Consider the following 21,092-nt stretch of genomic DNA (forward strand, 5'->3'; position numbering starts at 1 on the left):
AGTGAGCAAGCCCAACCCCTCTAAGTGGTGGTCGGGAGGGTTCTGCGCCCAAGAAAATTGGAAAAATGAGTTAAAAGGTAGTTAAGCTTAACAAAGAACTGAGATAATGTAAGAGGAGCAGCAACCCGACATGAAAGAGGCAAATTGTGGCGAGGCCCACCGGGAAATCTCCAGAGTTTGCTGTAGGCCAGTTGTATTCCAATTGGTTCCTTGGTACGATCAAGGTCAGTAGGGCCTGCCCCACCGATTAGAGGTTATGGCGCGGGAGGAAGGTCTTATATCTGATATCTGGTAGACATGAATACAAATAAAAATAGAAAGATAGCAGCAACACGGTAAAAAAAAATATTTATTTTACATGTATATTCTGACGGAGTACAATGCTGGTTTACTTGAACACATCCCGCCCCATTTTGAAGTAGAGTGCACGGCGGCGGGCGCGGCTTCTTTACTCGCTCTCACTGCCGAACTGCTGGGCTTGGAACGCCTGGAAGTCTTCGGGGATGGTATCTGGGGATGAGAAAACGCAGCACGTCACGGCTCTGCTGGATAACGCGCCCACGTGCACCCTTGCTAGCCAGGCTGCTCCGTGTCGACCACTGCACGTGGGAGCAGACCAAATATACGCACTTTGTTTCATAAATGAACGTACTATTCAACAGCATGTATACAAAAGCTTGAGCCGTATTCTGTAAATTTGCACTCAGGCCCAATGGTGAATGGAAATTAAAGACAAATGAGTCGCCCATAGCGTGCTTCGTTTCATGGTCACACAAACGCTGATAAAAGGGAAAATCATTCTATGCACATTTCTGTCATGCAAAGTTGATCGAAAGCAGTTATGTAAAATGCATCAACTCCTGCGCCTGCACCTAGACTGTCTATTGGCGCAGTGCAAGCCAGCTTCTGAGGGGTTAAATGTTAAATGTTAAAGGTATTTGTACCGCGCACCGTCACCAAAGGAGTTGGTCCCCAGGCGCTCTGACGGATTTGCAAATGAGAAGGCGGGATGGGTGAAGCGGGAGTAGGATAGTGAAAGGAGTGGTGTTCTGTTGGCAGCTTCAACTCGGTATACACCGGGTGCTGAGCTTCGGTGCGAGTATTGGATCGATGTCAGTCCTCGTGTGCTGTTGGTGTTGCTTATGTGTTGTTGCGGTGTTGTGAAGTGCGTGCGGGTTGCTGTGCGAGAGATGGTTGTGTGAGATTTTGAGTGAGAAGTCTGCAGAAATGCTGAGTTTTTGTTAGTCGGTTGTATGAAGATTAACAGAAGTTCAGAAATCTGTCCGAGTTTGGCACTCGCCAATCCTCCCAATTTCATAGGGGTGGGCAAAAGGCTAAGCCTGGCAGGGTTTTGGTTTGTGCGGGGCGCTCTCCCTGTGCTGTTCCAACGCGCTTTGTAAGTGTTATGATTGCTCCTCGCCGTTCTATTCTAGCCGGCTCTGTAGGTGTTCTAATGCCGACGGGTTGATTAATGTGGGTTGGGTGTCTATTCTCCTCCTTGGTGCTGGGCTCGTGTGGCGGACTCCTCTCAAACTTTCTATCTAAATGCGTCTGCCGGTTTGGATATGGTTTGTCCGGGGGGAGTGGGTGAGTCATTTGGGCTTTCGTCTGGGTCCGAGTATGTGATCAGTACCTGGAGGCCTCCTTTGTGGCTATTTCCCATGATATCGTATGGTCTGTTGGTTGTTCGGTTCTTTGGGTTCAGTGTTTGTCCATTTGAGAGTGGCCGATGGGGTGGCCATTGTAGTGCGTCGCTGTTGTGGTTACGCTGTGAAGAGCCATGATTTGAGGAGTTTCCTGAATGCTAGGTGGTTTGTTGTGTTCCGTATATTCTTCGGTAGGTCATTCCAGGTTTTCAGTGCCTGGTGAGAGAAAGAGGATCCTCCAAGTTTTCTTCTGTTATACGGTTTTTGTTCCAGGCGGATGTTGGTGCTTGATCTCAGTGTTCTTGTCGGTTGATGTAGGCATAGTTTATCACTTAGGAATTCTGCGCCTTGTCTGTGTATTGCTCTGTGCCTGATGACCATGGACTTGAACTGTATTCGCTGTTTTAATGGTAGCCAGTGTAGTATTTTTAGCGCAGGTGTGATGTGTTCTCTTCTTGGTACCTTGAGTAGGAGTCTGCCTGCTGCATTTTGTAGGCTTTGTAGTTTTTTTAGAAGTCGTTCGGGCGTAGTCTATTCTGGACATGATCAGAGCGATGATGGTAAGTGTTTTGTTGGCGAACGACAGGAACGGTAGGATCCTTTTTGCTGCTCGCAGGCGGAAGAAACATTTCTTAAGTAGAGAGTTTACTTGTGGCTCTAGAGTGAGGTTGTTATCCATCAGGACCCCTAGACTTTTTACAATTGATGATGGTTCTGGTGTGGTGCCTAGCTCTCTTGGCCAGGGGATGTTGCTGATGTCTCCTCCCTTTTTTGAAACACTCATTATCTTTGTTTTGCCTGGGTTGATTTGGAGGTGGTTGAGGTTCATCCAGATGAATATCTCACAAAGCCAATTCTCTAGTGTAGTGTTTTCTTCTCGGGTGTCTTGTATGTTGAAGATTATTTGAGTATCGTCAGCGTAGTTGTAGCATGTGAGGCCGTGTTTTTTGATGAGTTTGATTAATAGGTACATGTAGATATTGAATAGAAGTGGCGAAAAGGATGATCCTTGTGGTACTCCGCATGTGGAGTCTATAGGTTTGGATTTAAACGGTTTCATCCATACGGTTTCGGTTCTGTTTGTTAGGAAGGATTTTATCCATAGTAGGCCGGTGTCTGTTATCCCTAGTCCTTCTAATCTCTTTATGAGGATGTCGTGGTTGACAGTGTCGAAAGCTGTGGACAGATCAAGGAGAATCAGGGCGGTGCTGTTGTCCGAGTCTGTGTTCGTTTTTAGGTTGTCCCATATTGAGAGGAGAGCTGATTCTGTTCCTCTCATTGGTCTGAAGCCAACTTGTGCCTGGTCTAGTAGGCAGTGCTCTTCTATGAATTCTTGGGTTATTTTGTAGATGTACGTTTCTAGCAATTTGGCTATGTAGGGTATATTGGAGATGGGTCTGTAGTTGGATAAGTCCTCTACGTTTCCTGTTGTGTCTTTGAGTAGCGGCTTGATGTACGCTGATTTGAAGGCCTGTGGTACTTTACCTGTTGAGATTGAGAGGTTGAGGAGATTCCTGTCGTATTCCATGGGGGTTCCTTGTTTGAGAATTGTTTTGTATATGTCCAGGGGGCAAGGGTCTTCAGGATAGCCTGATTTGTTGCTTTGGTTTACCAGTTTGACGAAAGCCTCAACTGATATTTCTGGGAAGCTTCGTAGCTTGTTTGGGTGTTCCTCGGTGTCGCTGGGGTTTGAGCTGTGATTGCTTGGTCTGTTTTGTATGGTGTGTTGGATGGAGGTTATTTTGTTTTTGAAGTGGTCTCCTAGGTCATCACAAAGTTTTGTCGATGGAATTGGCGTGTTGTTGCAGCCCGGTGGGTTTTTTATTTCGTTTATGATTTTGAAGAGTTCTTTTTGTGCGTTTGGTGCTCTGAAGATTCGGTTGTCGTAATGTTTCCTCTACGCTTTTTGTATTTCCTTTTTATATGAGCGGATCTGTTGCAGGAATTTCAATTTGTTGTTGGTCCTCCATTCAGATTCTAGTTTTTGTTTTTTTCTTTTCATGGCGTTGAGTAGTGGGGTGAACCATTTTGATGTTGTTTTCTTACGTGATGGGGTGAAGGGCTTTTCTTTGGCGATGTTGTCTAGAGTTGTTGCAATCCAGGTGTGGAGCAGGGCAACTTTTTTGGCTAGGTCTACTTCTTCCATGGTTGATGATTGTGGTTTGCTGAGTTCTAGGAGCTCGGTTAGGTTGGAGTTTTTTATGGTTCTCCAGTTTCTTTTCATCATGATCAGTGGTTTTTCTTGTTGCTTTTTTGTTGGTGAGGCCGTTGTGATTATGAATGGAATGATGAGGTGGTCGCTCCAGAGTATTTGAATTGGGGGTGCCGTGGTGATGAGATCCTTGTTGGCGAAGATTGTGTCAAGTGTGTGCCCTGCTGAGTGTGTTGCTCCTTTGACTCGTTGTTGTAGGTTCATGGCTGCTAGTTGGGCGGTAAAGGATTTCTGTGTGGTTGTGGTTTCTTCGTCGAACCAGATGTTGAAGTCTCCGAGGATGATCAGATGATTGTACTTGATGGCTAGGATGGTGATTGCTTCCGTGAATGCGTCTATGAAGGTCGCATCGTAGGTTGGTGGACTGTATATCAGTATGAATTTCAGGTTAGTTTTGGGGTTTATTGATAGCCTTAGTATTAAGGATTCGCATTTATCGATGTTTAGTGGATCTTCCAATTTGATGGCCAGTTGCTCCTTATGGATGATCACTAGTCCCCCTACCTCTTTTGGATTTCCTGTTTGCTTGGATGCATTTCAAGTCTTCAGGCAGGCAGTTGTTGAGGGTGATCTTGTAGTTGTCGTCTAGCCATGTTTCGGTTACAAATAGGATGTATATGCCTCCTTCTGATAGGAGGTCGTATATTTCCGTTGAATGTTTGGACATTGACCTTGTGTTTATTAAGTTACAGTGGATTCTCTGGGTGTGATTTTGTTTTGTGGTTATTCGTTGTTTAAGTTTGTAGTTGTCTGGTCGTGGTGTTTCCACATTGGTGTTGGTAGGATGAAGAACGGCGACGGCTGCTTCTTCATTGAATCGGTCCAATAGGTTGATAACAGGGCTGATCAGTCGTGGTGTTTCTGCTGTGCTGCTGTTCGGATGAAGATCAGCGATGGCTTCTTCATTGAGTCCGATTGTTGGGTCTGAGGTAGCATTGTTTGTTGTCAGGGCTTCGCCGTATTGTGTGGGATGTTGTGGAAATCGATGGTGCCCCTCTGTTCTTGTGATGTAAGGGGTGATGGGGTTGGAGCCCTCCCACTCTCTTGTTGAGTGCTCCCACCTTTTTTCCGGGTGTTTTGGGAAATTCTTTGCATGTCTCAGGGTTTCCGTGTTGAGGCGTCGGTGTTTTGCAGTTGTCGCGAGGTAAGGTGTGAGGTATAAGGATTTTTCTCTTACAGATTTTGTTCCGGTTATGGTTGCGTGAGGTGTGTTTCCTTCCAATGGGGCTGCTTCTTCTGGGTTCAGTCGGTGTTGTGTGTTCGCGTCTCTTGTTGCACGATCTTGTTCTCTTTCTCTTTGTCCTTTTCTGGCTCGGGCCATTTTTCAGTTTAAGGTCCAGGCATAGTGGGGTAGTTGGTCCTCTATGCTGTGTTGTGCAGGCGCAGTGATCTTGGTATTTCCTTCTCTGGATACGTTGGGTGCTTTCTAGCTCAGTTTGTCATTTCTGTTGGTGGATAGGTTGTGTTTCCTAAGGGTACACTGTCAGGGAGGGTTAGGGTATTCAACGGTCTGGTGGAAGGGGACTTGATTAAGCTAGGTAGTGGTGGGTTTCCTGGATTAAAAGAGTACTGAACAAAGCACAGTTAGATTAGGAGCCATGTGTAATGGGAGAAAGGCTTACACTTAGGAGGGTGACAGAGTTCTGGACCTAACACAGCTGGATTTGAGGGTCTTGTACCGTAGGGAGGAGGCCCACGCCTAGGAGAGCAACAGGGCATCGGGCTGAGCAGCTGTATTTGAGGGTCAGTTGAAGTAGTACTGTCTGATACCAAGCACAGCTAGATCTGAGGATCAGGTAAAGCAGTGGAGCACAATACCAGAAACATCTAGATCTGGGAGTCCTGCACAGTGGATATCTCCCTCGGGTTTACCGCGGTGAGCTAGCCATGTAGGTTCAGGGGGGCATGTACTGGTTGAGGAATGAGTTTGAGGCACAGCTAGGACTTACTAAATATCTTACCATGCAATCTGGACACACAAGCCCAACTAGATTTGAGAGACCTGTATAGCTGTTGGGACCCTTCGTACTATACTGTCTATGTGTCATTTGGACACCGCACCCTGTTCCCCAGATTTCAGCACTAGTCAAAATTTGTTTGTGGCTTCACGAAGCATTGTTACTTATACAATTCCACACCGTTTCACCAATATGCACCAAATCCTGCATAGTTACCTGTTAGAGCACCCCTCACATGACTGGCTTCAGAACATGTGGACATCCCAACCCTTTATCAAGATTTCAGCACCTTCACACATGAGACGGTCGCCTGAAAATGGCGAAACATCAATGTGGTCGTAGAAGGACCGGTCCCGACACGAGGAACAAAACTTGAGGTCCCATAACCACGTTTCAAGGCCCTAGGATGCAGCAGGTGAGCAGAGAGCACAGAAGTCCCCAGTTTGCACCAGCACACCAACTCTTGCCTACCCGCAACATCTGCTCTGGGGTATGTCAACCAGCCACACACACCCATTCTCAGTGCAGTTTACTTCAGGATGCAAAGCACATCAAGCGATAAGCGAATCGGAACAGCGACTTCCAGGGTTATTGATTTTCAACAATTGATAAGTGTTATGTCTATGGAACCCGTTCGGAGAGCGGGTCTTTTTGCTAATATGAAATAATTGTTGGAATTTATTACTGACATGCTTTGTACCTCAAGGAAAGATGGTGGGGGGGGCTGAGGAGAATGCACCTCCACACATTTTCATCCACAACTCACAATTCTAGAACTCCCTGCAATTATGTGAAGTGAGCCAGGATACTGTGAATGTTTGAGCTATACAACAACAATAACAAATACAAAAATACTTTGAGTTGAGCCTCTGGGGAGACCCCGAGTGTGGAGGGTTCCTGGAAGACTTAGCGCTTGCTCCTCTGCATGTTGGACAGTGCAGTGTGTGCTGGGTATATCCCACTTCGTTTCTCCCATAACATGGAACGCGATAGGGCAGATGCTGTGGTGTAGCTCAGCTTGGAATTATCCATAGCCAGCCTCAAGAGAAGACAGCAATCAACACCATCTCAGCTTTGCCCCTTCCCCTTCCTCCATGCAGAAAATATCACTGGCACTATTAGCCGACAACGGAACCAACTTTCCCGCAGATTGAAGAGAACGTTCTGTAGGACTTGGAAGTGATATTTGACTCTGGAAGAATGATGGACTGCTTTCTGGATTCATCTGACAAGAAGCTCAGGGTCTGATCTAATCAAGATTTGAGGACTTTAGGCCTTTACGAGTTTCATGTTGAGGGTTAACTATATCGGTGTGTTTGTCTAAAGTGATAAAATCTCTATTAAGGCTGCTCACCAAAGCACTTAAAGGAGAATAAAAGGTGAGAACATTAGATTAGTTAAGTAACATGTTGACAACTTTCCTTAATTCCAGAACAGTGGGTTTTATGCTTGTCATTGTGCAGATGTGGGATGATTCTTTCATCCCAAGGTAAAAGAGAGGCCACTCTTTTATCCCTTTCTGAACGCAGGGACCACAGTTAAAGGTAATGAGAATTTGGCACGGGTGATGGCTGTTACTGGACAATCTGGTAAACCTTCCAGCCAGTAGAAGCACCTCATTTGCCACAAATTGTGGATCAAAAGATCTGTCTCAAAGGTGTTTGTGCACTGGGAGCAGATGAACTGGTTCCCAAACACAAAAGGTGAAATATTCGTTAGTTTACAGTTGATGATAAGAAACAGAGAGATCACACAAGCACTGGACTAAGCAGTGCCCTACTCTTCTCAATGAAACCATATATACATTTATAACTTCAGATCACGTTCTGAAGTGCAGTGGAGCGCAGCTGGCAAAAACCCTTGATCTGATGTCTTGGAAAGCGGTGGCACAAGGGCCTCAGATCCATTCACAACAAATGTAGACACATGATCTCCGAGGCTAAGTAGGTTCACTGCACGGCCCCACTTGAGGCAGCTACTAACAGGAGTCGAGCCTTATTCGAAGTAGTCAGACTGCACAAGTCAAAAATGCAGCGGAATGAACACCTTCTTCATTCAAAACATTTTTGATAATGAAGAAAAATAATCTTCATTAACAAAATGTATAAGATCAGAGGTCTCAATGACGCTTCAAAACCAGACGACACTCCGCTCTCCATCACCCTGGGCCCTGCCCTGGACCAACATTACCCACCTCTCGCCTAACGATCGCTCAGACACTCTTGCTCCACTGAAACCGTCCACTTACACGGATGACTTCCTTCGGGCCTCTCTCATTAAACAACTCACTGGCTCAGTGCACAAAGCACTCCTCAGCCTTGTGCATGACTCCCTTAGCGAATATGCATCCCCAAATGCATTGAAGACAGGTTTCATATGCCCCCTTCTCAAAAAACCATTGCTTGGCCCAGAGAACCTAGCCAACTACAGACACATCACCATCTTCCTGTGTATTGGGAAGCTTATCGAGAAAATAGTTGCAACCCAACTACTTGCCACAATCAACCAGCATGTCGTCATCCATGATTACCAGTCAGGTTTCCACCCCAAAAGCAGCTCCAACACTACCATCATCCAAGTGGTGGATGATGCACTGCGAATCACAGATACAGGGATTCATGCCTCTTACACCTCTCCGCTACCTTCAACATAGTTGACCACCTAACACTCCTCTGCTTCCTCATCAACAGAATGAACATCTCAGAAAATGTCGTAACATGGTTCACGTCTAACCAATATGGCAGAGACCAGGCCATACGGATGGGCTGATTCAGATCCAACCAGCTCCCACTCACATGAGGGGTCCTGCAAGGTTCCCAATCATTTGCAATCTATATATAGAACCATTGGAGAACTCTCCCAAAAGACCCCATCATAGCCGCCGGCCAGTTTGCTGATGACACTCGGCTGTACCTTCAGGTAGGTGGCCCCAGGACACCACTCACCTCTGTAAAGGCCTGGCTACCATCCAGACATGATTTTAAAAGCCTATCTCAAACTGAACTCCAGCAAGACCAAATTCATCCTCATCGGTCCCCACACAAACAACAACCTCTGCATCAATGGCTGGACAACATGCGCCTGGGAGGATTCACCCCACTGCTGTCAAACTCAGTTAAATCCCTGCGCTTCATAGTTTACAGTAGCATTTCCTTACAAAGGTACATAGCCAAAAAAAATGCAAACTGCATGGCCATAGGTCTCCACACTCTGCAAGTTCAAACCATTCATGACTTTCAAACGGTAGTCCAAGCACTGATGATCTAACACATTGATGGGGAAGCACCCTCCTTACTGGGCTCCTGCTATAAACATGGCCCCACTCAAGGCAGCCTACCATGCCGCAGCCCGCCTCATTACAGGCCCCCGCAAATTCACTGTTGTTCTCCTGCACTGCACAAGCTTCAGAGGCTCTCTCCCCCCACCAGGATCATATTCAAACTGCATGTATCTCCTACAAAGAATTCTGGAATGGAGCAACCATATTCTTGGCGGCTCAACTCCACACCTCTGGAGGTTCTCGCAAGTCACATAGCAAAACTATCAAAAAGTTGGAGCCTATGCTAGTCCGTAAAGAGAAGACTTGCAAGCAGTGCTTCTCTTGCCATGCCCTGACCCTCTGGAACTCAATCCTGGGCGTGGCTCAAAATGCTCACAACACCCTACAGTTCTGCAAAACACAGCACTTTCAACAATACCTGTCAAATGCAATACACATCCTGCCCTCCCTCTTCCAACAGAACTGCACTGCTGTATAAAATGCTCCGCCCAATGCTGGCCACCTCCCATTCTTAAGTGCTCTGCTGCTTTCTTGCTTTCAAGATAGGTCTGCTTTATAAGCTATAAGATAGAAATAAAATAAACAAGAGACATGTGGAATAGATGCATAGATGCGTGAATCTTGTTGGTTGGAGGATAAAACTGTTTTTTAGGGATTTTCCTGAGGCTGATCAATCGAAGACTCAATGATTTACCGGTCTATATTTCAGTGATTCGCCTAAGGGTAATCAGCACTGGGTGTTTATGTATTTATCAAGATTTTACGAGTGGCCACCTGCTAGCACGTTGGCTTCGTAGCGCCTCCAAACAAAATGGAAAAGCAATGGACATGTGATTCGTCATAGGCTTTGGCAACATTCGGATCAGTAAAGTGCAAGGGAGGGAAGCAAAGAGGAGAGCAAAAAGCTACGCTTAAGGGATGGGGTGCAGGGGAAGTGCAGCGCATGGGCTAGGGGAAATGTAAGTGCATACAACAAGTGGGGCAAGTGCCACGTGGAAGACCGAGGACACGGGCAGAGTAGCCAGACAGTTCAGGGGAGGCTAGATAGTCCACATCTAAAGGGCTGTTTAGGCAGGTACTAAGTGGGACCCAGCGCACTTATAATGGGATCTATCTTGGGTCCAATTCACCTCCTCTGCAGAGGTGCGCGCTCTTAAAATTCATCTGTAAGGATCTGGTACGACTTTTTCTGGAGATGTGTCCAAAGGTTGCTAACCACAAAGTTCTGTTGTCTGGGCCTTTACCAGCAATAGAGGCCTCATAACAGGGTCTAAAGAAAGTCAGTAGGTACCTGTGGATGCATTGCTAAAAGGATTAATACTTCAGACCAACCTACTTCACATGTTTACGCAGGTGTAACCCATGCAGAACCAGAACTCTGCTGTGCCAAGTTCTCCTTGTTTCAAATGTGACCCCCTGACGGTGAAGAATAAGCTACACTGACCCCACTAAAATATTATTCAATGTTTACATCTCCTGAAGAGCATTTATCATGGATTAGCCATTTAGTCTCCGCCGGCGGGCATTGGGGTAGCAGGTGACCCAGGACAAGAACCCCAACTAGTAAATGCTGGTTCAAACCATGCACCTGCTGGCACACAAAGAATAGGCTGGGCCACAGGGATGAGGAAACTATCTGCAGGCATTGGCGGCATCAACTAGTACAAACCGACTCGCTGCCAGGCTATGTGCAGGCCCATAGTTCTTTTCTGGTTGGTTGACTTCGTCCAAACATAGTCATACGGATAAACGTGTATTGTAACGATTTTCAGTGGGTGTTTTGGAGGTCTGGGTGAGCTTCTAGAAGCTGCACAGTGATGTACACGTAGGTGGTGAAATGAGGATGGGGGGTCATATGTATATATAGACCAATGCATCCAGATCAAGCCCACGTGAACGCCGTTTGGATTGCAAGTGACTCAGTAGATTCCCCAAAGAACAGGGGCATCTGCCTCCATGTCATTGTGAAAGCACCACTGCAGCATCTGTAGCAGCTGGCCGAGGACGAGGAGTATGCAGTTGAGCCTCCACCCTCTGATGCACAAGAGGGAGACGAGATGACATTACATCATGATCGCCCCGCTGGACTGTTTTAGAGGAGTTGCAGCCCCCCTAACAGTGGTCTTCTCCCAGCTTGAACTAAAGTTGATTTCTGAGCTCTTAATCCCATTACCATGTGTTGTGCCAATGCTATTTTCTGTTTTACTTTTAATAGTATTGTTCTCACTAAAGTGACACGTTTAAGTGTTGGGATCTTAGATATACATAAAGAAGAGCTTACCAGTGCAGCGATATTTCAAGTTGGACCAGATAATGTTCTCTTGGGAGAAGCAGAAAACACCAAGTCTTCCTCCACGCATGGTTGTGTCCACTGTCACCCCAGAGTCTGCCACCAGGTCCGGACCTTCATAGAATCGCACCCTTCAGAAAACAAAATGGAACAGTGATCATTAGTTCTTGCCATTCTATCCATGAACAGATTTAGTAGCAGTAGTAAATCTTTATTTTGCCTTAAAGCCATGAAAGCACAGATATCATATTCCAATCCTACTATAAATAATGCAAATATAAAAATAAAATCAATTAAGACACAAGTATAAAACAACTCTCACATAGCAAATTGCTTCCAAAATAAGCTTCTTTCTTAAGCGCCAGACATTTTTAAGGGCAGTAGGGGGTACGGCTGGCTGTTTTAGGGATGTGATCATGATGGATGAAGTATGGAGGCAGAGAAAAGTGAGGCACTGAGGCAGTTTAGAGGCGAGGAAAGCATTTTAGCTACAAGGCAGATGAGAGGTAGGTTAAGAGGGTAATTCGGAGGAGAGAAAGTAGGCTTTTAGTTTTGGTTTTGAACAAATCGGTATGGACTGTTTCTCAGATGTCCGGGGGAAGAGAATTCTATGTAAGTGGAACAAGAAGAGAGAAACAGTGGAAACGAGAGGAAGCACAGATAGGGCAAGGTGCCACAAGGGTAGTCGAGGAGGCAGAGCGGAGATTATGAGAAGGCTCATAGAGATGGATAGAGGAGGATAGATACGGTGGTGCCTTACCGTGTATAGATTTGTGAACCAGGAGAAGAAATGTAAACCTGCCCTGTTTTGCATCGTCAGCCATCCAGCCTGGTGATGGTTCCAGGAAGTAGATGTGAAGTGAGGGGGTTCAAAGAGAGCCCTCTAGTGAAGTTAATGATCTTGCCGAGAAGACAGAAAGAATAGTTAGGGAGACAAGAGAGCATGCTGGCACAGTAGTCCAGTTTAGAGAAAACAAGAGTGGTTAAGAGATTCTTGGCGGTGTTGAAAGGAAGGAGGGGCCAGATCTTCCTAATATTTAGTAAGTTGAGGAGAACTGCCGTTGTAGTTTTGGAGATGAGAGTAGAGCAGTTATGAGAGGGGTCATAGATGATGCAGAGGTTTCTAGATGAAAAAGAGTAGGGGCGTGTGTCAGATGACAACTGGATAGGCAGGGGAAGAGGTGAGAGGGTAGGGGAAGAAATGACAGGGTATTTGGTAGCGAAGAAGAGCACCTCTGAGTTTAACATCAGACCGTGCAAAGCCATCCAATATTTAATGGCAGAGAGACAGCTGGAACGTTTGATAGAGCAATTATAGGAGAGCTCAGGAATAGAGAACAAGATGTGGGTGCTGTCTACGAAGTGTTGGTACGAGAACCCAAAGTGGGAGATTAGTGCCCCAAGAGCAGAAGTGTGGAGTGTACAGAGGAGGGACCCAAGGCACAGTCTTGTGGAACACCAACTGTTCAAGGAGTGAGCTGAGAGGTGTTGTTGCTCTAGGAGACAGAGAATTGGTGAGCTGCCAGTTAGGATTAATTCCAGGCAAGGGCTCGATTGTGAATCCCAGTAGCCTTATGTAGCCCGACCTTACCTGATAACCAGTCATCCCTCTTTCAAAATATGAGTTTGAATGCAAGCTGCACATGATACCCACAGAGTTGGTTCCACAATAAGGTGTATCTAGGAAGCCGCCTCGGGGACGGTGGAGATGGATGGGGATCTAGAGGGTGCAATATTGCCCCTAAAATATCAAAGAAGTCTCTATCGAATGTGGGGAACAGAGAAGGCAAAATAACACTTTACTGATGCCGAACAAAGATGAACCATACTGGCTATCTGGTAATAAGTGTAAGCAGGCAACCACAGGCAAACACACCTCAATCCTCTAATGAGTGTCTATTGTACTTTTATGGATATAGTAATTGTTTGAATGTCAGAGATTCCTCCCAGCAGTTCATGTTCCTGATGGGAGAAGATATATATTTCTGACAGTGCTGTGAGCCGATGGGTCTTGCACAGTGTGCTGTTCGTGTTCACACTCACACTCAGGGCCAAACTCTACAGAGCAGCGTTAGGGTCTAGGCTAGCTCTGCTAGATATTTTCATGGTGAGATGGTCAGCCATCTAGGTAAGAATAGCCATAACCTCCTAGAATGCTAGTGGACCATGGGAGGTTTGGGGATTTCTCAGGGGGGTGATGTGTGTCCTATAGGAAGCACTTTCTATTGGTAGCTCGGATCCCCTACTCTCTGTCTGGGAAATGGTCTCTTCCTTTGCTGTACTGGGATATGAATGGAGCTACTCTTGATATCTATGGAGCATAGATGCTGAGATGGGTAAATCATACATATATAGGTGTGTGAATGGATCTAATGTCATGGCTGAGGGATCCACAGACAAAGCAGAGCAAAGGGACTCTATTAAAGAAACAGAAAAGCAAAGTAACTTAGGCCATGCACTGAGAATTTTAAAAAGCTATACAATTCAAGCTTTCTCTAAAGGGATGTGGTCCACAGTATTTGCCTCCCTCCTTTAGACTCCACCCACCTGGCAGATAGCAAGTCACTGACAGTATTCTGGGGTTTAAGTGCTAGCACTTCATTTGTGGCTCTTGACGTTGGTTGCTTGGCTTTCAGAAAGGTCCCAATGCCAGTCTTCGATTGTAGGCAAGCTGGCACACCACCTCTGGCACCCTGGGCTGCCTAAACATATGCCCTTTGGGGTGATCATAGTTTTTCCAATAGTTTCTCCAGAAATGTGACCCTACACCACCCTTCTATCTTGCTGCCCCTTGTCATGGGAACCTCATTTTCACTGGAATCAGCAATGATCTACACCTCCATCCAATTCAGAGACAGAATTGCAAAGTGCACTTATGCTCAAATTGTTAACTTTCAGTTGATGGCTAATTTGGAAGTGGTCTTCCAGCACTCAACTCTCTTTATAGCTCACCCTTAACTCTTGTGATCTCTGCTTTTTGTTCCTCCACCAGGGCCCCTAATTCCAAATACATTGGGGTAGGTGTAGGACTGGGCAATCTTGCTCCTGGTGACTTGTGGGTAAATATCGCCTGAGTTAAGAACATTGAGGCTATAGGCCCCCCTTTCTGTTTGTCTGGGTAATCCACTGTCCACATTTTGGGGACCCACATCTCTGGGCCTTAGGCTTGTGCACAAGTGGTCCTGGCCCCTTGTGGTGGCGTGGAGGAGGGTTTGGGTGCTAGAGGTGCTATAGCCCAGCCCCTTGAGGCTTCACTTTTACTATAGCACAGATGACATCCGGACCAAGATAGCTTTTCAGTGCCTGTCACCGCAATGTGAGAACTCTACAATGGCGTGTAGCCTCGGGTCATGGGGCAAAAAGTCCTGTCGCATGTCTTCCTAATGGAGATCTACATGTGTATCTATTCTTCCTGAATTGGTAGTCCTCTTGGAAACCGTCAAGAGGAATAAAAAAGATACAATTTATTAGCTATTGTCCTCTAGAACCCAGAGTCGGACTGTGGTATACAATTTTATGTGGCACCAATGAAAATGTGGCCCACATTTGCAAATGGCAATTCATTCCTTTTGTGACAGACTTTTTGAATAGTACCCAAGGGGGAGTTTTGTGAAAAAATATAATGCAAATTGAGCAATTTAAAGATTATTTATTCAGAAATAAAAGTCAATAGTTTAAGCTCTTGACTTGATTATGTTATAATTTCTAAAAATCTATTTTCCTATTCACCATCACTTGAAGATATACATAACTCCTTCAGTGACCATGAGCTAGTTGCCCCACAGTTAAATTTAATGCTCAAGGCACCTAAATTGACATGTTGTAAAAACAATATTGTTAATCAGAAGAAAAAAAAATTGCTTGAATGAGAAGATCCTTGAGAACTTTCATAGACTTGTTAACAATTTTTGGTACTGTACAACTTATCTCCAAAAATTAAATGGCCTGTCGGTTTGAAATCTTAGTCTGTTTATAAGAGATGAGACCTTCTCCCTCATAGGTAACATTCCCATTAGAAAGAGTACTAGTCGTCTAAATGTTTACACAAATGATATGCGTAAAACAAAGATTGAAGTTCAAGTAACTGTACTAAAGAGGCAAAAAACGAACAGATCCATAAAGAGAGACAGTCCTGTAGAAAATGGATTCTGCAGAAAAATAGCAGACATTTTTGGAACATTGTTAGCTCGCAAATTGGGCATGAATCTTCTGAAATTACTAATCCTATTGCAGAAGAAACCTGGTGTAACCACTTTGAGGAACTGTATAGAAATGTAGGGAAAAAAACATTACGTTTAAAATTCAATGATCCTTGGATCTTAGACATTTCAATTGAACATCTAGAGAAAATCTGAATCGAACTCTCGTGCCCCTGGACCAAATGGTCTATGCGATCTTGTGCTCAAGAAGCAACAAGAAATGTGGGCTAGAGTGCTCCATATTCTGTTTCAGGACATTTTGGTTAGCAAGGTCCCCCCCCCCCCTCTTGGCACACTTCGGTTATCGTGCCTATATTTAAGAAAGGCGACCACGCAAATCTAGTGAGCTATCGCCCCATTGCTCTCCTTGATGTTGTCAGGTGTCTTGACCCACGTTTGAATTATTATGCTACAACATTTGGTGCTGTGGGCTTAGAAAATCCAAGATGGCCGAAAAGCCCACATTTGCACCAGAATCCAGGAAAACCGTGCAGTTTTGCGCACACCAAAATGGTCGCCTGACCTGCCACCCACCAGTGCGAGCATGATGAGCCAGAAGCGCCATGAGTGAAACGTGGTGCCAAAGGAAAAACAGCAGTCCCTGTTAGCTCAAAAAGCGCTTTGAAATCACATTTGTTTCTCTGAAATGCAAGCTCAAAATGCCTATTTCAAACTGCAAGATATTCAAAAATCTTACTGAACACCAGCAGACGTCTGGTAGAATGAAGTCTTGTGTGCATACCAAATCTGGAAAGGTGAAGAGCCTAAAATAATGTTCATAACAAAACTGGCTGAGCTGTGGATGTCAGCAGCTTAAGTGAAATTGGACTTAAAGCCACTAAAATCGAAATGTTTAAAATAAATGAGTGATTTACGTTGGAGTGTCACATAGGTGGCAACCGTTTAAATGTCATAGTTTTGAACTTAGGATCAGCGTTCTAGCTGCATGTGTCAAAATTGTAAGTTTGATTTGAATGAAGAAAAATCGGAACAAAGGTGACATTTGGCTGAAGCCGGGCTTAAAGGGACTGAATTCTGCCCGGCAACTACCCCGACAGGAGTTGAAACTTGCCCAGCAACTGCATTCACAGGCCTGGCCTGCCTTCTGCTGCACCACCAAAAGGAGATCACACCTCTCTGATTGAATCAGGGGAGGAGTACCTGGGAGCAGGGAAACAGAACAATGAACTTCCCTTTGCTCCAAGCAATTTCTAAATCAGGGGGTCGTAAATGCCTTCCTCCTGGAAGGAAATGGGAGGGGCACTGCCTCTGTGAGCCAGCTGAGCTTGGAGGAAGTGGACAAACCAGAAATCCCCCATGTGCTTTGGGAAACCACACCCCTCTGAGCCAGAGCATAATTTTAGAAAGATGGATAATTCATAGTACATAATTGTCAAAATTATATCAATAATATCATGATTCCTGTGATTTTTCTGTGCACAGTTTAAGAGGTGTTAGGACTCTGTGGTATGTTCTGGGGGGTAGTAGCAGAAAATAGGGTATTACTCCAAATGTATGTATGTTAAAAATCTGACACTTCCTCATCTGATGCCCATATTCCTTGCACACATTTGTGTAAATTCTGGCAAAGTTTAGAGGTTGTGTTCTGGATGAAAAGGGTAGAATTCTGTCAGAGGTGGACACGACATCTTACAAAGACAGGGATCGGATGGTTTGGTGTTACAGTAAATATGTTAACTGGACATTTAACATTAGAATAATTGTACATAGATAAATATGCATTTAAGTCAAAAAGATTTGTGTGCAAAGTGACACGGGGAGTGTTCTTTCTGTATGCCATAAAAAGGATGCCGGATGACTCAAATTCAGTTCCCCAGTCAGGCGACAGAGAATCCTATAGTCTATCAGGGTCCTCAGAGGGTTGGGCATAGAAAGTCAGCCTTCCCACCCACTTTCAAAAGACATAAAAAGAGCCACTGAGACCCAGGTGAGACTGCTCTTTCCACTTTCTTGCGAAGCACTTTTCCGGACGACTTCAAATCCAGACAATATTCAGAGACCAGAACTTAGAAAACCAGACTCCAGAACCAGAAATTAGAATCCAGACTTCAGAACTTGTAGCAGAGAGGCCTAGTCCACAAGCTGAATCCTTCAGAGACCTCAGAATCCAGCAATCTAACCAAACTATTCAACAGCCGGGCAAAATGTTTGATTCTGGCTAGAACCCCGTGTCAGAACCCAGAAAGCAGAGCTGTATCCAGACCACCGTGCAGTGCCGATAGAAGACCAGACCCAGACCAGACCGCTGTGCATTGCCAGACTTTTGCCAGAAAAGAGATCCAGACCAGCAGAGCAGAGAGAACCGCAGCTAAACCTGTTAACCAGATCTGTGACAAAGCCCATTCCTTCCAAAATTAGGAGTGAGTATCCAGCCAGAGCTGTGCAAACCAATCTCTTAGTTTAAAATAATCTAATTCAAACCATTTCCACCTACCTAGAACTGCATTAGAAAGTGTGTGTTCATTCTGTGATTTCAAACCTGTGAAAGTGTCATTTGCCATTTGAATCTTACTTTAATTTTGAGAATCTACCTCCACTAAATTGTCCATATCTTTTGAACGTGCTAGGAACGAGATTTAACTTTCATTTTAAAGCTAAGATCCTCCGCATTCCAACAAGCCCTAAACCGACTTTCTACTCTTTATATTTTTTCCGTAATCGCGCTCGACGCACTCGGAAAAAGTGCTGCGAATTGCAATTTGAATGAAATTTCTCCACCTGTCAAAATTTGTAACGCTCACCTGATTCCCGCAGAGGCGCCGGTCTTGACTGGGTGAATGCCGTATCTTCAAAGGTGATGTGTAGCACACGGTTGGCTCTTTGGGCTGGACCTCTGTGCACTGTATGTCTGACTCGAAGAGTAAGATGTCTGCAGATAGAAAATATGGGATTAATGAACTGGGGTTATTGGGTGCCTCTCTCCTCTTCCCTTTCTCTTCTCCTGTAGAACCCCAAAGGTTAACGCCCTCACCTTAGGTAAGTGAACGCCGAGCTCTCCAACTGCCTCGGGGCAGGGTGCCGTAACCAGTTTCTTCACTGGATAAGGGTGCAGGCCTCTTGACCTCAGAGGACTGCTGTCCGTCGTTAACTGCACGAACGGTAAGTTCTGGGCACTTCAATGTCTTAAAAGTCTTTTGTAATGATATCTCTTGTTTTTCAGGGTTCCGGCGATGGCGGATGGCGGGCTAATAAGGGTTGAGGATCGAACCCGCGTGAGGAATAGAAGCGCCTGGAAGCACGTAAGTAAGCGCTTGTAGCCTGCTTCACGATGCGCACTAACTGTCCCTTTTATCTTGCAGGTACAAGTTCGGAGCTTTAGAGAAGCTGAAGGGTGCTGCAATACCCACTGGATTCGGCGTGGGAAGGAGTAATGGCACGTGAGTAATAAAGTTGCCCAATGTCTTTAAACGCACCTTCTTTTGTCTTTCAGATGCGGGATGCAGCGCCGAAGGCCTCCGGAGCGTGCGAAGAGCTGGTAAGCTTTTGTCTTTCAGATGCCGGAATGCAGTGCGAAGACCTCCGGAGCATGCGAAGAGTAGGTAAGCCTTTGTCTTTCAGATGCCGGAATGCAGCGCGAGGCGTTGGTGACAGCCGATGGACCAGGTAAGAGATGCGCTGCCACTGAAGACCGTAGTGCTAACCTGTTCTTTCTTTGTCTTTACAGGTGCTGCTGAAGACTGGATTCCAGGATGGTAAGCCTTTGTTCCCTTAGGCCCAGGATCAGAAGCAGAAGACACGATGAGCGTTCTGCTGCAGAGAATGCAGAATAACGCAAAGCAAGATTCATCCATCGGGTGTGGTTTAAATAGCCTCCTGTAGTGCTTAGGTGTCTCCTTCCACAGCCACGCCTAGGTAAGAAAAGAGTTCCTGCTTTCCAGAAGAGTTCCAGTGTTCTGAACCTAGGGAGTGGCTCCTGCCCCACCCAACAGGAAAAGTAGTCCCAAACAGAAGAGGATCAGGGGTTCAACTGGCAGGTAAGTAAGCAGCATGGTCTGCTGCAGGTAAGTCCACCCAAGCATTATGAGCCCGGCGCTTCCAGCGCTGGGACTGGGCATCTTTATGAGCCTGGTGCCACTGGCGCCAGGACAGGGTCCAAAAAGTCCCAATTGGGACTGGCTGGCACTCGGAACCGGGGTTATGGGTCTGCTTCCAAGGGAGTCGGGCAAGTCCTGATCTTTTGGAAGCAGAGATCATGACAGCACCCCCCCGCCCCCCCTCAAGGCCCCTCCCAAACCGGGCTTCTCCGGGGGTTTGGGCTTGTTAGGAAATGTTCGATGAAATCTTTTGATTAGACGAGGCGCGTGGACATATTCTGCAGGTTCCCAGGATCTTTCTTGGGGACCGTAGCCTTTCCAGTCAATCAGGTAAAATAGTTTAGATTTGGAGATCCTGGAATCCAGGATGCTTTTGACTTCAAACTCGAGTTCTCCATCAACTAGAATAGGTTTTGGAGATGTAGTTAGTCTGGCTTGAGGTTGCACGGGTTTTAATAGAGAGACGTGGAAGACCGGATGTATCTTCATGTGAGGGGGCAAGTCCAACTTGACCGCTACTGGATTTACTATGGTAGTGATGGAATAGGGACCAAGGTATCTTGTGTTGAATGTGCGTGGTCCTTTTAGAGGTAGATATTTGTTGGATAACCTGACTTGATCTCCTACTTGATATTGGGGGGCTTCCTTCCGATGTTGGTCTGCTCCTTTCTTGTATTGTTCTTTAGCCCTTTGAAGGTGAGAAACGGCTTCCTTAAAGGCTTGGGTGATTGTAGAATGCGGGTGGTCTACTGCTGGTGTTCCAAGATCTTGGAGTGGATCCAACTCCGAGGTTCGAGGGTGACTACCGTATAAAAGAAAAAACGGGGTCTTCCCAGTTCCCGAGTGGACAGAGTTATTGTAGGTATATTCGGCTATCCAAAGGATATCTTTCCAAGTTTTTTCAGTTTGTTGTAGCATGCAGCGCAAATACTGTTGCAGAGTTTGATTGGTCCTCTCGGTTTGTCCGTCGGTTTGAGGGTGGTGGCTGGTCGAAAGTCTCACATCAATTTGAGCCGACCGACAGCAACTTCGCCAAAAATGAGAAATAAATTGACTACCTCGATCCGAAATTAGAACTGAAGGAAAACCGTTCAGTCGGACGATGTTTTCGAGAAATTCTCGGGCCAGAGTTGCTGCTGTTGGTAAGCCTTTGAGTGGAATGAAATGCGCCATCTTGGAGAATAGGTCCACGATTACTAGGATCGTATTGTATCCGGAGCATGGAGGTAGATCGGTGACGAAGTCCATAGAAAGCGTATGCCAAGGGCGAGGCGGGATGTCAATAGGGCGTAAGAGGCCGGCTGGTTTTTCCTTTTGACTCTTGTTTTGGGCGCATACTCCACAGGACATCATAAAGTCTCTGATATCTTTTTTCCAAGACGGCCACCAGAAGTAGCGCTTGATCTTTTCCGAGGTCTTGGTCATACCGGGATGTCCTTCCATTAAAGAATC

The 21,092-nt window shown here is 45.8% G+C and overlaps 1 protein-coding gene across 1 annotated transcript in view; it reads right to left on the reverse strand.

Moving 5' to 3' along the window:
• Positions 1-331: 331 nt before the first annotated feature.
• THBS4 (thrombospondin 4) overlaps positions 332-21,092 on the reverse strand; it is a 274,521-nt gene continuing 253,760 nt past the window's right edge. The window contains exons 21-22 of the mRNA XM_069627401.1: positions 11,378-11,517; positions 332-510 (exon numbers count right to left, since the gene is read on the reverse strand). Of these exons, the coding sequence (XP_069483502.1) occupies positions 449-510; positions 11,378-11,517 (202 nt within the window). The 3' untranslated portion in view covers positions 332-448. The remainder of the gene's footprint in view (positions 511-11,377; positions 11,518-21,092) is intronic.

This window comes from Ambystoma mexicanum, chromosome 6p (genome assembly GCF_040938575.1).
Source record: "Ambystoma mexicanum isolate Mex_15411 chromosome 6p, UKY_AmexF1_1, whole genome shotgun sequence".
NCBI classification, from domain to species: Eukaryota; Metazoa; Chordata; class Amphibia; order Caudata; family Ambystomatidae; genus Ambystoma; species Ambystoma mexicanum.